General features: G+C 40.0%; 1 protein-coding gene across 1 annotated transcript in view; it reads right to left on the reverse strand.

Moving 5' to 3' along the window:
- Positions 1–19,000, reverse strand: part of Primpol (primase and DNA directed polymerase) — a 55,662-nt gene extending 36,662 nt beyond the window's left edge. Inside the window, exon 1 of the mRNA XM_004666386.3 lies at positions 18,854–19,000. Coding sequence (XP_004666443.3) covers positions 18,854–18,910 — 57 coding nt within the window. The 5' untranslated portion in view covers positions 18,911–19,000. The remainder of the gene's footprint in view (positions 1–18,853) is intronic.
- Positions 19,001–19,271: the final 271 nt, after the last annotated feature.

The raw sequence follows: 19,271 nt of genomic DNA on the forward strand, positions 1-19,271 counted from the left end.
TGGGAGACTGCCATGTGGCTCCCTTGGACTGACCCAGGTGGAGACAAGGGAAAAGTCCGCCCTCTCGTGGTGACTGGGCTCACCGCTAACTTACTGGGGCAAGACATCCTTGGAGATGCCGAGGCTTTCATCACTACTGACCATAAGGCCTTTTATAATGATTTGTTAAATAAAAAAAATATATCAACAACAGTTTGAGGAAGGGAGGGAATGTCATCCCAATTACTCCAATGAACACCCCCAATTCTAAGGGCCACTGCCCAGCCCCCCCCCATTTAAAATCCAGTGGAGACCGGGGAACCCTATATGGGTTGAGCAGTGGCCTCTCCCTTCTTCTAAGTTACACCAACTCCACATACTTATTGATCAACAGTTGGAGGCCGGACATAACCGTCCCTCCACTAGTCCCTGGAACTCTCCCGTCTTTGTCATAAAAAAGCCTAATGGGTCCTGGAGATTTTTACATGATTTAAGAAAGATTAATGAATGCACGATCCCCTTTGGAACCCCCCAGAGGGGACTCCCATGGATCCCATCTATTCCCAATATATACCATATTACTATCATTGACATTAAAGATTGCTTCTTCTCCATACCTCTCCATCCAGGAGACATGGAAAAATTTGCATTCTCTGTACCTGCTATTAACTTTTGTGGCCCAGATAGGAGATTTAAATGGACTGTCTTACCTCAGGGCATGGCTAATAGCCCACCCATTTGTCAATATTACCTGTCATCCATTTTCTCTTCTCTTATCAATCTCCCCAATACCCTGTTTTATATCTACATGGATGATATTATTCTTGGGTGCCTAGATTCCTCCACACACCAGGACCTTACCCACCAATGTCTAACTATCCTTCATACTCACAGCTTTAAAGTATCTCCTGAAAAAGTTCAACCTGTGCGTCCCTTTAAGATCTTGGGCTCGACCCTTACCCTAGATAGTTTCACCTGTTAAACCACAACTTTATATTCAGGATTCTTACACCTTGCCTCAACTCCAGAAGCTCTTGGGAGAAATTAACTGGATGAGGCCTTGGATACCCATAACTACTGAAGAGCTGTCCCCTTTGTTTGATCTCCTAAAGGACCTTAACTTCTCCTCTCAGGTAATTTTGTCCCCTTGTCATCAACAAATTTTTCATAAGGTACAACAGGCTATAAATAGTGTGACCTTAAAGAGGCTCAATCCTAATTTGCCCATCTCCTTCTACATTTTCTCTGGGGAAACATTATGCACCACACTGTTGGCCCAGGAAGGTGAGTCCATCTAATGGATCCACTTCTCAATTGGTGGGATCCCCAGAGTTTATTCTATAAGCAACCAGGTTGCTGATTGCATTATCAAGGGCAGAGACACCTCTGTCCAGTTGTTTGGCACAGAACCTCACTCCCTTTAAGATAACTGATTTCACCTGGCTTCAGAGAAATAATAACAGAGTTGCTACAGCTCTCAAGGGGTTTCTATGTAAAACTGATTGCCATTATGGCCCCCATAAATGGATGAGTTCTTTCTCCAGGTTAGAATGGAAGCCCCCAGGCTTTTTCTGTCGCAACCTAACCCTGACTTTCTTACCCTGTTTACTGTTTACCGATGGAGGGCGCCTAGGGGCTTCCCTAGCCATTTACCCTCCCTTAAAACAGGAAAAAGAGCCTATCCCCATAAAGTCAGTCTCCCATGAGAGGTTTAGGGGTCAACACAATTCAAAGAACTATTTTCTGTCATTCTAGCTTTGGACACTATTCAAGAGCCGTTTAACTTATTTTCTGACAGCCTTTATGTTGTTAATTTATTACCCAAACTGTTTGAGGCCCATATTAGACTGGACTCCAACCCTATATCTCCTTTGATGATTCAAGCTTGTTCCCTACTCAAACAAAGAATTAATCCCATTTTTCTTCAACATCTCAGGGGTCATCAAAACTTACCAGGATTTCTCTTTCAAGGAAACAATTTGGCTGATAAGATGGCTTCTATACCTCAATGTAATACTATTACAGAATCTACACGCTTCCACTTATTCACCCATGTCAACTGGAGAGGTTTCAAGCACAGGTTTCCACAGGTACCAGTCAAGAACCTTAAAAAAATTGTCCAGACTTTTAAGTCCTGTCAGCTTTTCCTCCAAGAACTCCCCCTTCAAAATACAGGAAACAATCCTTGAGGAATCTGCCCTAATAAAATTTGGCAAATTGATGTCACACACTATTCTCCATTTGGAAAGCTTAAATATATCTTTCTTTCAGTTGATACCTTCTCCCGCGCCTGCTGGGCATCAACACATGCGGGGGGGGGGGGGGGGGAATCTAAACATGCCATTAGTCATATGCTTCAATGTTTTGCCACTCTTGGGCTGCCTGATCAAATTAAAACAGATAATGGCCCCTGCTTCATAAGCAAGGCCTTTATAGATTTTCTTCAGATCTGGAAAATCTCACATTCCATAGGCATGCCATACAACCCCTGGGGCCAAGCTATAGTTGAAAGATATAATCAGACTCTCAAGTCTCAATTACAAATCCTTACCCACACATGACCGCCTAAAAAAGGCATTATTTACCCTAAATATTTTAAACTTTTCTAAAGAAAATAAACAATTATCCCCTTTTCAAAAACATTGGTCCTCATCCGTTACCTACAGTTCTATCTGGGTAAGATGGAGTGACCCATTGACTGGGGCCTGGAGAGGGCCTGATCCGCTCCTCACAACAGGGAGAGGGTTTGGATGTGTCTTCCCTCAAGATGCAAAAAGACCCATTTGGGTACCAGCGAGAGACCTAAAATATTTGTCCCAACAAGGGGACACTGACAATTACTTCTCTAGGGAGTGTCCCGCCCCTGAGGACTGTTCCTAAAATGGTCCTTCACCCTGCTAAACTAAATAACTCCCTCCCTTGCGGACGATTGCTGGCTTTGCCTCCGATCTGGGCCTCTCCAGCTGCTTGCAGTACAGTTGCCCATACGACCTTAAAAAACTGCTCAGCCACCTTCCCCATCCCCGTCCAGCTCTTCCCAATGTTTCCTCTGGGCATTTGGGCCCTGCCTTCCCCTAATAATTCCCGTATAGATGTGGGATACATTCATCTTTCCTTATGTACTTTTAACACAACTGAGCCCAGTTCTCAATGCTGCCCACCTTCTGGAATGGCTAATATTTGTGGAGGCGGGATGGCCTATGACTTTCTGCCCACCAATTGGACAGGCCTTGTGCCCCAGCCACCTTAATCCCAGATGTAGATATCACTCCTGGAAGCAAGATTCCCTGACTGAGGTAGTCCTACAAAACAGGAAGGGACTAGACCTACTAACGGCCAAAAAGAGAGGCGTATGTTTGTTTCTACAGGAAAAATGTCGCTTTTACGCCAATAAATCAGAAATCATCCAGGACACGATTAAGAGGCTCCAGGAAGACTTGGAGAGGAGGCGACAGGACCCTCAGGACAACCTGCTGCGGACAGGCTTGACTTCTTACCCTACCTTCTCCCTCTACCTGGACCCCACCCCCTCCTTCTCTTTCCCCTCCTCATCCTCACTGTCGGGCCTTGTGTAATTAACAAAATTACACAATTTATTCACCAGCGGCTAGAGGCAATAAAACTTCATCAGGTCGAGATATCACAGGCTGGCAACTCAGGAAATAAGTTCCTCAGATGACCCACTGCCACCTCCCCTGCCCTCCATGTGACCAATGACGGGTAAGATCCCCAGTGGGGGACAACCTAAGACAGGGGCCATGGTAACTAATGCTCTTACAAAAACAAAAGGGGGAGATGTTGGGCTCTGAAAGGCCCAGGCATGAGGCCTAGTGGAACTTCCTGAGTCTAGCTAAAGTTTGGCAACCTGTCTCTGGCCGGCTATGACTCAGCAAGATGCCTAATGGCTTCTGGCCTGCTACCTCCCCATGGCAACTGTAATTACCATTTCAATAGTTAAAGTTTACTATTGGCCCTTACCTCTTCCCCCATCCTAAAATCCCTGCCTTTGTCCCCAACATGATATAGGCAACTGCTCAAAGTAATAAAGCAAGTTGTTTCTGCGAGTTCCTGCATCGAAAAGACTCCCGACTCAGTGTGGTTTTTCTCCGGTGGCCAGGAGAGGTTTCTGAGTCGTCCGTCGCTCATCATCCTCCTTCAACTGCTAGGGAGGAACCAGCAGGCCTGGTCCTTCCCTCAGCACTACCTGACTGGGAAGGAGCCCTGCAAAGTCCAACAGACTGTCCTTTTATTTTATGTGAGAGAGAGAGGTCCAGAGATGATAACTCTGCTCTACACATAACTTTATTAAAATGTTATTTTTTGTCATTTTCCCCAGGAGGCAATGCCATCTGAGCTCATTCCCATACTGACTCTAGGACTGGCCATATGACTTGTCTAGGTCAATGTCACACTGACAAATGACAAAGATGCAGAGATTTAACAGGTGCATCAGTATCAGACTTGGCTAAGCTACAGTCCAGCCCTGAGACCACTGCCATTCTACAACTCCAACGTAATGTAGAACTACATATATATCCAGAGGATGAAAGGCAATATGGAGAAGAACCAAGATGTCTTAGTCAACAGCCAGCACCAGATATGTGAGTTAGGCCTTTTCTTATCACCAACCTACCATCTAACTTTAGCACATCAGTAAGATTAAATAAGTTCAGACAGACCTAGCAATGTGGTAGCGTACTCCTTTAATCCTAGTACTTGGGAGGCAGAGGTAGGAGGAGCACTGTGAGTTCAAGGCCAGCCTGACACTACATCATAAATTCCAGGTCAGCCTGGGCTAGAGCAAGACCCTATCTCAAAAAAACAAAAACAAAAAAACAAGACCTACAGAACTGCCCAACCTATCGAGAGAACCATAAAAAGTAAAATTTAACCACTAATCTTGTGGGGTTTTTTTTTACACAAAAATCAATAAGCTAATCATTTCACTCTTTGTTAAATCATCTATGCCATAATTTCCTCAGATAGAAAATTGCTATATTGCTTTTTAAGTGAAACAATAAAATATACAAAGGCCCCCACTTCTATTTAATATAGTTTTGGAAGTCTTAGCCATAGCAATAAGGCAAAAGACACACATAAAAGGGATACAAATTGGAAAGGAAGAAATCAAATTATCATTATTTGCAGATGACATGATTCTATACATAAAGGACCCTAAAGACTCTACTAGCAAGCTGTTAGAGCTGATCAAAACCTACAGCAATGTAGCAGGATACAAAATAAATACACAGAAATCAGTAGCCTTCATATATGCTAACAACAAACACACAGAGGATGAAATCAGAGAATCACTCCCATTCACAATTGCATCAAAAAAAATAAAATACCTTGGAATAAACCTAACCAAGGAAGTAAAGAATCTATACAATGAGAACTTTAAAACACTCAAGCGAGAAATTGCAGAAGACACTAGAAAGTGGAGAAACATCCCTTGTTCCTGGATTGGAAGAATCAATATCGTGAAAATGGCAATCTTACCTAAAGCAATCTACACATTTAATGCAATCCCTATCAAAATTCCAAAGGCTTTCTTCATGGAAATAGAAAAAACAATCCAAAAATTCATTTGGAATCACAAAAAACCTCGAATATCTAAAATAATACTGAGCAACAAAAAAGAGGCTGGTGGTATCACCATACCTGATTTTAACCTATACTACAGAGCCATAGTAACAAAAACAGCATGGTACTGGCACAAAAACAGACATGTAGATCAGTGGAACAGAATAGAGGACCCAGATGTAAGCCCAAGTAGCTATAGCCACCTGATATTCGATAAAAATGCCAAAAATACTCATTGGAGAAGAGACAGCCTCTTCAGCAAATGGTGTTGTGAAAACTGGATAAATATCTGCAGAAGGATGAAAATAGATTCTTCTCTCTCGCCATGCACAAGAATTAAGTCCAAATGGATTAAAGACCTTAACATCAGACCGGAAACTTTGAAACTGCTAGAGGAAAAAGTAGGGGAAACCCTTCAACATATTGGTCTTGGCAAAGACTTTCTGAATACAACCCCAATTGCTCAGGCAATAAAACCACAGATTAACCACTGGGACCTAATGAAATTACAAAGATTTTGCACCGCAAAGGACACAGTGAAAAAAGCAAAGAGGCAACCTACAGAATGGGAAAAAATCTTCGCCAGCTATATATCTGATAGAGGATTAATATCTAGGATATACAAAGAACTCAATGGCTGGAGAGATGGCTTAGTGGTTAAGCACTTGCCTGTGAAGCCTAAGGACCCCGGTTCGAGGCTCGGTTCCCCAGGTCCCACGTTAGCCAGATGCACAAGGGGGCGCACGCGTCTGGAGTTCGTTTGCAGAGGCTGGAAGCCCTGGCGCGCCCATTCTCTCTTTTTCCCTCTATCTGTCTTTCTCTCTGTGTCTGTCGCTCTCAAATAAATAAATAAATAAAAATACTTAAAAAAAAATTTAAAACAAAGAACTCAAAAAGTTAAATAATAAGGAATCAAACAAGCCAATCAAAAAATGGGCTATGGAGCTAAATAGAGAGTTCTCAAAGGAAGAAATACGAATGGCATATAAGCATCTAAAAAAATGTTCTACGTCACTAGTCATCAGGGAAATGCAGATTAAAACTACATTGAGATTCCATCTCACTCCTGTCAGATTGGCCACCATCATGAAAACAAATGATCATAAATGTTGGCGGGGATGTGGAAAAAAAGGAACCCTTCTGCACTGCTGGTGGGAATGCAATCTGGTCCAGCCATTGTGGAAAACAGTGTGGAGGTTCCTAAAACAGCTAGAGATTGATCTACCATGACCCAGCTATAGCACTCCTTGGCATATATCTAAAGGACTCATCTCATTTCCTTAGAAGTACATGTTCAACAATGTTTATTGCTGCTCAATTTATAATAGCTGGGAAATGGAACCAGCCTAGATGTCCCTCAACTGATGAGTGGATAATGAAGATGTGGTACATTTATACAATGGAGTTCTACTCAGCGGTAAAGAAAAATGAAGTTATGAAATTTGCAGGAAAATGGATGGACCTGGAAAGTATTATACTAAGTCAGGTAACCCAGGCCCAGAAAGCCAAGCGCCACATGTTCTCTCTCATATGTGGATCCTATCTACAGATGACTGGGCTTCTGTGTGAGAATGAAAATACTTAGTAGCAGAGGCCAGTAAGTTGAAAAGGAGACATAAAGGGTGGAGAAAGGAAGGGAGGAGGATACTTAATAGGTTGATATTGTATATATGTAATTACAATGATTGTAATGGGGAGGTAATATGATGGAGAATGGAATTTCAAATGGGAAAGTGTGGGGGTGGGGAGGGAGGGAATTACCATGTGATATATTTTATAATCATGGAAAATGTTAATAAAAATTAAAAAAAAAAAAGTGAGTCAAGGGCTGGAGAGATGGCTCAGTGGTTAAGGCAACTGCAAAGCCAAAGGACCCAGGTTCAATTCCCGGGAACCCACATAAGTCAGATGCACAAGGTGGTTCATGCTTCTGGAGTTTGGTTGCAGAGGCTGGAGGCCCTGGTGTGCCTATAATCTCTCTCTCTCTCTCAAATAACTAAATAAAATATAAAATAAAATAAATTTTTAAAAGTGAAAAAAAATATATATATATATACAAAGGCATTTGGGGACAAATTACTATTCATGTTAATATTTTGGTCTTGAATTTTAGCAGAAAACTTTGTAACAGCAAAAGTTCATTAGCAAAGGGTACTTTACCTGAAAGACAGACTACTCTAGAAGATTAAGAGAAGATAAACAGATTCTGAGCATTTAATTTACTATAATCTACTTCAAATGCAGATTAAAATCCACAACAGCTGGTGGTGTACATCTTTAATCCCAGCACTCCAGAGGCTGAGGTAGAAGGACTGTTATGAGTTTGAGGTCAGCCTGGGTTACAGAGTGAAATTTTTCCTATTAAAAAAATACACTATATTTAGATAAAGCTGAGACTGACTTTGTTCTATATAACTTATTATCTTTTAGCCAAGTCATCAGATTATTTTCTTTGTGGAGAAAATAAACAGAACACAATCATATCTGAATGATAGTATCTAACCAATTAGAGGGGGAATGACCATGTGGGTGTTCACACTTAGTGAATGGAAATCTATGAGGATTTTCTTTATTTTTTATTCATTTGTAAGACATCTTGACATAATGATGGGAATGTGTAATAAAAGTCATGCAGTCACAATGGAAAACCAGGTGAAGATTTGCTGGACAGAGGAACTACGAGCATCAACAAAGACAAAAGAAGTTTTACCATTGATTATGACTCTCAAATCTTTACACAGCTTTAAATTTCAGAAAACTGGGGCATCAGAAAACAACTGGGCGGCTGGAGAGATGGCTTAGCTGCAAAGCCAAAGGATCCTGGTTTGATTCTCTAGGACCCAAGTAAGCCAAATGCACAAGGGAGCACATGCATCTAGAATTCCTTTGCAATGGCTGGAGGCCCTGGCATAGCCATTCTCTCCCTCTCTCTCCCCCTCTCTCTGTCGCTCTCTGCCTCTTTCTCTCTCTCTCTCAAATAAATAACAAAACATATTAAAAAAGAAAAGAACTGGGCTTGTGCTATCTGAGCAGAAAAGCCAAATGACAAAAACAAACACAATGGAGAAGAAAGCATCTGGCATTCTGGTGTGGACCTAACATATTACCCATCCTTGCCCTCTGGAAGAATATGTCTCCATATTAGAAATACTTTTGATTCCTGAAGAAGGAATGTTGTTCTTTAATATTTGTTGTCAAAGCTTCTTTTTACCCAGAGACTATAACTGTTTTTGGTGTTATGCAAGTTCCAAAGAAAAATTCCTGTAGTAGTTTAAAAGCATAGGCTTAAAGGAACTCTACTATTTTAAATCTGCACCAGAATGGTATTTACCATGATTGATGGTCATCCTACAACCAATAGTGTTCAAGTTACAAACAAGTCATTTTATAGCAACTAGTAGGAGATGGAGAAAGCAGAATAGAAAAAGTTGACTCAGACCTACATACCCCTGGCTTCCTTGGGTTTACACCCAGACTTGCCCACATAGGACTGTTGATGGTCTGCTTCCCAGGAGCAGCTGGATTGCCAGATTAGAAAAGTTAAGTGTTTCATGTTCACTGGCATTATAATGGTTACTCTTGTGAACTTGACCTGCCCTATTTGTAAAGCACACCTTTGGGGATGTCTGTGAGGTCATTTCCAAAGAAAATTTGATCATTAGGGATCTAACCTAATAAACAGTGTAAACCCTTGATGGATTTATAATATAATGTCATTATTGGGAGATAGTGAAAAGTATGAAGTATAGTCACATGGGGAGAAGTAGGGGACATGTCAGTGAGGGCTATCTCTTGCTGTAGTCCCTTCCTGTCTTTCCTTTGTTTCCTAGCTGCTATGATATGAACTGCTGTGCTCCACCATGACCTTTCAGCCAAGGTGGACTGAGAACTCTGAAGCTAAAATAAATCCTTACTCCTGTATGCTATTTTGTCAGGAACTCTGTTCCACTGATGAAAGTCTGACTTATACAAGCATGCAGCAACACCTAAAGCTAGCTTTGCTACAGTTCTTCCAGCTGAGTTCTAGCCTTCTCTCCCTTCCTTCTTCTCTCCCTCCTTTTCTTTCTCTCTTTCTTCTCATTTTTTAAATCTCAGACAGGTTTTCCCTATGTAGCTCAAGCTGGCCCCAAACTCAAGATCCTCTTTCCTCATCCTCCCAAATTCTGGTATTAAAGGTATGTGCCACCATACATAGCTCTAGTTTCTTTCTTTTCTGTCTAATCACTGATCAACCTTTATTCTCCAACTCCAACTTTTCCCTTTGCCAGAGAATAGATTCATCAGTATTTTGTGTTTACTAGCAATACTCTGGTTCTAGTATGGATTAGTGTTCTAATACTTAGCAGTGTTCTCTTAATATTCACTTAAAAATACTTCATTATTATTAGCATGTATGTAAGGGGGGGTACCTGTATGGAGGTGTGTGTGTGTGTGTGTGTGTGTGTGTGTGTGTGTGTGTGTGTATACCATGGTACAAGTTAAGCCAGAGGATATGACTGAGGTTTCTGCACTCTTCTTCCACATTCTTTGAGACAGATTCTCTTGCCACTGCAAATTCCAATCTGACCAGACCCATGAGCTCTGGATTCTACTGGCTATACCTCTGCTGCAATTAGCTTCATGTTGCTAGCAGAAAGCATTTGACCAAAGCACACTGTGGGAGGAAAAGGTCTATTTTAGCTTACAGACTTGAGGGGTAGCTCCATGATGGCAGGAAAAATGATGGCATGAGCAGAGGCTGGACATCATCTCCTGGACAATATCGGGTGGACAATAGCAGCAGGACTGTGAGTCAACCACTGGCAAGGGGAAGCTGGCTGTAACACCCACAAGTCTGTTCCCAACAATACGCCTCCTCCAGTAAAGATCCAATTCCCAACTTGCCATCAGCTGGGGATCAAGCATTCGGGACACGTAAGTTTATGGGGTATACTTAATTCAAACCACCATAACCTCCCATTGTTGTGGGCACATTGGGACCACAGATGCATGTGCCACTTTGCATTCAGTTTTACATGGGTTCTAGGAAACAAAATTTGATGGCAGGCTTTGTAAGTAAGCACCTTTAACTGCTGAGCAAACTCCCCAGTCCACATTATCTCTTTTTTTTTAATTTTTATTTATTTGAGATCGACAGACAGAGAGAAAGAGGCACATAGAGAAAGAATGGGCACATCAGGGCCTCCAGCCACTGCAAATGAACTCCAGATGCAAGCACCACCTTGTGCATCTGGCTTACATGGGTTGTGGGGAATTGAGCCCCAAACCGGAGTCCTTAGGCTTCACAGGCAAGCGCTTAACTACCAAGCCATCTCTCCAGCCCCACATTATCTCTTTTATGGCCTGTTGTAATCCTTCTATAGAATTGTTCCCACAACATAAATATTCATCTTAAAGTATGTGACTAAAATTCATTTATAGAAAATATTGCTCTCTAAGTTTACTTTTCAGAATGAATACTAACTTAACAAACAGAATTGACTGAATTTCATCCCTCCTCACTTGAGTTACTTTGCCTGACTATAAACAGAACTCATATTTAATTTTCCATAAAACTTGCCAGAAGAGGACAGAAAGCCTACAGTGATATACTGCTCTCCTCTAATTCCTCCTTTCCATCCTCTCCACAGGAACTTCTTAACAGCATCTCTACGACATTAATCACTCTCAAGCCATTTTTATAACTCTTCACAAAAATACATATTAGTGATTTATAATACTATTCAATTGATGTCACTGCTTATTTCATGGAGTCAAGCTGCCCTCCAGAATCTGACCCTAAATCAATTATCCAATATACTTGAGATTCACTTTCCTCAACAAAAGAGTAACAACCACTCCCTGTTTCTCCATGTCAGAAGCCCTCTTGTTCATTTCTCTCACCTGAAAGGATTCAAGCTGCTTTTCCTGAATTCTTCCCCTGAGGCCTAGATCACATTCTGTCCCTTCTGGGACACCTCTGTTAAGAGAAATTAAAAGGCTCAGACAAAAGACATCACCTCTTGGTCTTTTTCTTTATCAAGCTTCTCTAGATTAAATTAGCATGACAGCATAAAACAGCAAATTGCTGCTGATGGTTCGTCCAGATTATCATTTTGTTCAGAAAGCTTAGCACAGGAAGGCATCACAAGGGGAGAGGGAAGACTTGTTCAACCATACTAATCTCTCCCCTGTAAATTAAGACTCCCTAAATCACCATCAGGGTTGACTAGATCTTTTTCCTCATTTTCATCCCAGCAGAAAAAATGATGCCGAACAATGGTCCTCACTCAATTTGGGAGGGATAAGATAAAACTTTTAAAATTCTGGGTCTGAATTTAACTTCTACTTCTCCTTCTAGCAAGGGCAAATTTTCTTTAAGCCTTGGTTGGGGGCTGTAATTCCTACTTTGAGGGGTATGTTTAAATGCAGAATACAGTTCCTATAGTCTATATTTCTTATACCCACATAAGACAAAAGTGTTGGGGGCAAGCTGGTTCTATCCCTGATTTGTCAGTTACCTCATGATGAGCTCAAAATCTGATGCAGAATTCTGTGCTCATGTGTGTTTGTATATTCTGCTGAAATGCTTTTCAGTTTTTAAGAGTCTGAAATGATTACAAGATGCTTCCAGGATCCAGTAAGACAGTTAAGGCTTTTGATGTAGGGGCGGAGAGCAAGGAACGGCCTCAGTACATTTGCAGTACATTTGCAGTACATTTGCGAGGAAGAAAAGATTGCCAGTGGCAAGGGGAGGTTGGGGGGGCACAGCTGCAAGGATCAGCTTGAGTCACAGGAAAAGCCAGATGAGGGGATTTTTCTACTCACACCAGAGCTCCTCCCAAACTCAAGAAATGGAAAGAGGACCAATGGGAGATCATGAGGATCACGTAGACCAATGGGAGAACTAGAGCCACCATTCACAGCCTCCCCTCTCCCACTGCCAGTGCAAGTGCCAGCAAACACCAGAGACCTGGGGAAGGGAGCTCACTGCACCCAGCACAGCACCGGGTAACCAGAGCAGCGCTCCAGCGACCCAGCCAGCCTACTTGAACCCAGAGTGCACCAAAGAGGGACCCAAGCTGAAGCACACCATAACTGAGACCAAACTCATCCCCAAAGGTAACTATAATTACACCAGGTCAGTACCCGCCAAATAAGCCTGGTATATAGGCTTGAATCAGAAGTGCTAATTGCACCTTCCATATCAAGATAAATTTCATGTTAAATCTGATGGATGACCGAATTGGCCATTCTTAAATAAGCTATATTTTGGGTTTGCTATTTGTTGCTTCCTGGTTTATACTGGCTTCTTCTGTTGCTCATTAGGGAAGGGGCTCAGTCACAAGCTGACTTGGAACCTGCAACAGATCAGAAATGTTAACCTCCTACCCAAAGGGACTGTGACTTTGTTAGAGGATCTGGATGTCATAATACCTACTCTTGCATAAATACTCTGTGCTGTTTTTCATTAACGTGTACATTGTTTAGTTAAATTTTAGAATCTGCCTGTATTTTGTTCCACTCAGCCTACTTGAATACTCTCATAGCAGGCAAACCCAACATTAAGGATCACTTTTGTAGATACTCTCAGCGTATTTAAAGGCACCTTAAGCTCCTACCCTGAAGATATATAACATCATATTGTTTGATACACCTAACAATACTGCAGATAACAGGAAAATCTGAGCATTAAATTAATCTAAGATGTAAAAATATGTACATAATTATGCAATAAGCCCCCAAAATCAAAACAAAAGTAAATCCCACCAAAAGTATTAATGCATCAGAAATGACTTCCAGTGAGAATGAGTTAGAGGAAATACCTGAGAAAGATTTCTAAACAATGATTATAAATATACTCAAAGAAGTCAAAGAGGAAATCAAAGGAATCAAAGAAGACACAGGAAACCCATTTAATGAAATAAAGGGATCAGTATAAGACATAAATAAGAAAATAAAAACAATAAAAAAACAGTCAAAATTACTAGCAATGAAGAACACAGACAATGAAATAAAAAACTCTGTAGAAAATCTCACCAGTAGAAGGGATGAAGAAGAGGCAGAATATCTAAATTAAAAGACCAGGTGGCAGATCTAATACAGTCCAACAAAGAGAAAGACAAACTAATAGAAAATTATACATGGGAATTTCAAAATATTCAGAACACAATGAAAAGACCAAACATTAAGAATTCAGGGTATAGTAAAAGGAGGAGAACTTCACTCCAAAAGCATAATAGGAGTTTTCAAGAAAATCATAGAAGAAAACTTCCCCCAAATTGGGAAAGAGATACCAATGCAGATACAGGAATCCTTTAGAACACCACCCAGACAAAACCTGGAAAGAACCTCTCCTCACAATATTATACTTAAACTACCAAACATACAATCCAAATAAAATATCTTGAAATCAGTTAGAGAGAAAAATCAAGTTACCTACAAAGCCCATCAAGCCCATTAAGATAACAGCAGATTACTCAACACAAACTTTCAAAGCCAAAAGGGCCCGTAGTGATATATTCCAAGTTCTGAAAGATAACAACTGTCAACCAAGTTTACTTTATCCTGCAAAACTATCCATTCAAATAGAGAAACAAGGACATTCCACAACAAAGGCAGGCTAAAGGAATATTTGAAGACAAAACCAGCTCTACAGAAATACTTGAAAGGACCCTCCATGCTGAAGAGAAAGAAAAACACACATATAAGAAACCTGGAAAAAACAAACCACACCCAAATACTAGTTAATACAAGACAACAAAGGTAAAACCGGAAAAAACTACAAAACAAGAAAAATGTCAAAAATAAATACATACCTTTCAATAAGATCTCTTAATATCAATGGACTCAATGCCCCAACCAAAAGACAGGTTTGCAGACTGGGTTAAACAGCAGGATCTTTCAATTCATTGCCTCCAAGAAACTCACCTTTCTACAAAGGATGGACACTATCTTAGAGTGAAAGGTTGGAAAATGGTGTTTCAAGCAAATGGGCCTAGAAACCAAGCAATGGTTGCTATCCTAAAATGTGACTAGATAGACTTCAGTCCAACACTAGTTAGGAAAGATAAGGAAGGTCACTTTATATTGATTAAAGGCACACTCCAACAGGAGGACATTACAATGCTAAACATATATGTACCTAACATAGGGGGTCCCAAATTCATCAAACAAACGCTATAAGAACTAATGTCACAGTTAAACCAAACATAGTTGTAGTGGGTGACTTCAAGATCCCATTCTCATCAATTGACAGGTAATCCTGGCAAAAAATAAATAAATAAATAAAGGCATCTGGATTAAATGAGGTCATACAACAAATGGACCTAACAGATATGTATATAGGACATTTCATCCAAATGCTGCAGAATATACATTCTTTTCAGCAGTACATGGAACATTCTCTAAAATACACCATATATTAGGACACAAAGCAAATCTTACCAAATACAGGAAAACTGAAATAATACTTTGCATTCTATCTGACCACAATGGATTCAAACTACGAATCAATAGCAAGAAAAGCTATAGAGCATACACAAAATCATGGAAACTAAACAATACATTACTAAATAATGAATGAGCAAATGAAGAATTTTGGAAGGAAATAAAAAAATTCATAGAGTCAAATGAAAATGAGAACACAACATACCAAAATTTTTGGGACACAATGAAGGCAGTCCTAAGAGGAAAATTTATAGCTTTAAGTGCCTATATTAAGAAATTAAAAAGATCTCAAGTAAGTGCCCTAATGCTTCACCTTAAAGCCTTGGACAAAGAAGAAAAAGGCAAACTGAAATCAGTAGATGGGAAGAAATAATAAAGATTAGGGCAGAAATTAATGAAATAGAAAAAATCCAAAGAATCAATGAAACAAACAGTTGGTTCTTTGAAAGGATAAAAAGATTGATAAACCCCTTAGCAAATCTGACCAAAAGAAAAGAGACACAAATTAATAAAATTAGAGATGAAAAAGGCAGCATCACAACAGATACCAGAGGAATCAAAAAATCATAGGGACATACTATAAAAACATACTTTACTAAGTATGAAAATCTGAAAGACATGGATGTTTTCCTTGATTTATATAACCTACCTATATTAAATCAAGATGAGATTAACCACTTGAATAGACCTATAACAAGTATGGATATCCAAGCAGTTATCAAAAATCTCCCACCTAAAAAAAGTCCAGGTTAGATAGATTCACCAGTGCATTTTACCAGACTTTGAGGGAAGAATTAACACCAATGCTTCTTAAAGTTTTCCACAAAATGGAAAACAAAGGAATCCTACCAAACTCTTTCAATAAAGCCAGCATCACCCTGCTACCAAAACCAGGCAAAGATAGAACAAAAAAAGAAAATTACAGACCAATGTCCCTCATGAATATAGATGCAAAATTTTTCAACAAAATATTGGCAAACAGAATACAAGAATATATCCAAAAGATCATTAACCCTGATCAAGTAGGCTTTATCCCAGAGATGCAAGGATGGTTCAACATAAGCAAATCAATAAATGTAATACATTATATACATGGACAGAAGGACAAAAATCACATGATCATCTCATTAGATGCTGAGAAAGCATGACAAAATCCAACATCCCTTCAAGATAAAAGTCCTACAGAGACTTGGAATAGAAGGAACACATCTCACCATAATAAAGACTATTTAAGACAAGCCTACAGTCAACATATTACTAAATGGGGAAAAACTGGAAGCTTTTCCACTAAAATCAGGAACAAGACAAGGGTGTCCACTGTCCCCACTTTTATTTAATATAGTAGTGGAAATCTTAGCTATAGCAATAAGGCAAGAGACACATACAAGGGGTACAAATTGTAAAGGAAGAGATCAAGTTATCATTATTTGCAGATGACATGATTCTATACACCCTAAAGACTCTACCAGCAAACTGTTAGAGCTGATAAACACCTATAGCCATGTAGCAGGATACAAAATAAACACGCAAAAATCAGTGGCCTTCTTATATGCTAACAACAAACACACAGAGGATGAAATCAGAGAATCACTCCCATTCACAATTGCATTAAAATAAAGTACCTTGGAATAAACCTAACCAAGGAAGTGAAGGATCTTTACAGTGCAAACATTAAAACACTCAACCAAGAAATTGAAGAAGACACTAGGAATTGGAAAGACATCCCTTGTTCTTGGATCGGAAGAATCAATATTGTGAAATGGCAATCTGACCAAAAGCAATCTACACATTCAATACAATCTCCATTAACATTCCAATGGCATTCTTCATGGAAATAGAAAAAACAATCCAAACATTCATTTGGGATCACAAAAATGCTCAAATTTCTAAAGCAATATTGAGCAAGAAAAATAAGGCTGGTGGTATCACCAGACCTGATTTTAACCTATACCACAGAGACATAGTAACAAATACAGCATTGTACTGGCACAAAAGCAGACGTAGATCAATGGAACAGAATAGAAGACCAAGATGTTAAGTCTGGGTAGCTATAGCCTCCTGATTTTCAATAAAAATGCCAAAATACTCATTGGAGAAAAGACAGCCTCCTCAGCAAACGGTGCTGGGAAAACTGGATATGTATCTGTAGAAGGATGAAAATAGATCCTTCTCTCTCTCTCCATGCACAAGAATTAAGTCCAAATAGATTAAAGACCTTAACATCAGACTTGAAACTCTGAAAGTGCTAGATGAAAAAGTAGGGGAAACCCTTCAACATACTGTTCTTGGGAAAGACTTACTGAATATGACCCGAATTACTCAGGCCATAAAACCACAGATTAACTGCTGGGACCTCATGAAATTACAAAGATTTTGTATGTATTTTGTCTGTAAGGACACTGTGAATAGATCAAAGAGGCAACCTAAAAATGAGAGAAAATCTTTGCCAGCTATACATCTAATAAAGGATTACTGTCTAGGACATAAAAAGATCTCAAAAAATTAAATAGTAAGAAATCAAACAAGCCAATTAAAAAGTGGGCCATGGAACTAAATAGAGAGTCCTCAAAAGGAGAAATACAGGGCTGGAGAGATGGCTTAGAGGTTTAAGCGCTTGCCTGTGAAGCCTAAGGACCCCAGTTAGAGGCTTGATTCCCCAGGACCCACATTAGCCAGATGCACAAGGGGGTGCATGCATCTGGAGTTCGTTTGCAGTGGTTGGAAGCCCTGGCGTACCCATTCTCTCTCTCTCTATCTACCTCTTTCTCTGTTACTCTCAAATAAATAAATAAAAATGAACAAAGAATTTTTTTTAAAAAAAGAAGAAATACAGATGGCATATAAGCATCTAAAAACAAAAAAAGTTCTACATCCCTAGTCACCAGGGAAATGCAGATTAAATCTACTTTGAGATTCCATCTCACTCCTAGTAGATTGGCTACCATCATGAAAACAAATAACCATAAATGCTGGCGAGGATGTGGAAAAAGAGGAACCCTTCTACACTGTTGGTAGGAATGCAATCTGGTCCAGCCATTGTGGATATCAGTGCACATTCCTAAGACAGCTAAAAATAGATGTACCGTATGACCCAGCTATAGTACTTCTAGGCATATATCCTAAGGACTCATCTCATTACCTTAGAGATACTTGCTCAATCATGTTTATTCCTGCTCTATTCACAATAGCTAGAAAATAGAACCAGCCTAGATATCCCTCAACAAATGAGGGGATAATGAAGATATGGCACATTTATACAATGGAGTTCTACTCAGCAGTAAACAAAAATGAAGTTATGAAATTTGCAGGAAAATGGATGGATCCGGAAAGGATTATACTAAGTGAGGTGACCCAGGCCCAGAAAGCCAAGCATCAGATGTTCTCTCTCATATGTGGATACTAGCTACAGATGATTGGACTTCTGTGTGAGTAGGAAGAAAACTCAGTAGCAAAAGCCAATAAGCTAGAAAAGAGGCATAAAGGGAAAAGAAAGGAAGGGAGGGGGTTACTTAATAGGAAGGTATTGTATATATGTAACTAAAAGAATAGATTAATGGGGGTGAAAAGGCTCAAGTGAGGTCAGGGGAAGAGACTGAGTAAAGGAGAGGTGTAGCGAGGGCTAATCAAAATCTAAGAGGATATAAATAAATCATATGGAAACCTATTTTATTAGACAATGGAACACTCAGGAGCCATAGATTATTGCTAGAAAATTTTCAGTGCCAGGGATGGGATACCTTCCACGGAATTGTTGGCCAGGGAGGTCCCTGATGCCCCCAAAACTTTACAGGCCATTGTGGAGGCCCCTGGTTTCCCACCAGGAACAGATGGTTAAGATCCTGTTGGTGAAGACTGCACATACTTGGGCTGTAAGTCCACTGAGAAATCCTGCTGGAACTGAGCTGATAACTTCCTCCATGTAGAACACGGCAAGCCTTATATTCTGCCAGTCAGGGCAAATGAGCCCACAGGTGCAATAGTGGCACAGCTGTCATGGTGGAAACCAACTGCCCTCTAATTGGAGTAGAGGCTCGCTTCATCGGAGGGAATACATCCCTGATACTGAAAAGTTAAAAGTGGGGTAGTCATGAGTTTAACGTCTGCTGCTATCTGGCTAAGTGTATATACTATGCTCATCAAAAATGTTCATAACCATATATTAATGATACTGTCATTTTTGGTAAAGAACCTTCTCTTCTCAGATGGCAGTGACCTTGGGATGACTCAAAAGGCAACATAGTGCTGAGAAATGACAGAGGAGTTTTCAGCACTGAAATATC

This window comes from Jaculus jaculus, chromosome 1 (assembly GCF_020740685.1).
Source record: "Jaculus jaculus isolate mJacJac1 chromosome 1, mJacJac1.mat.Y.cur, whole genome shotgun sequence".
Classification (NCBI taxonomy): Eukaryota; Metazoa; Chordata; class Mammalia; order Rodentia; family Dipodidae; genus Jaculus; species Jaculus jaculus.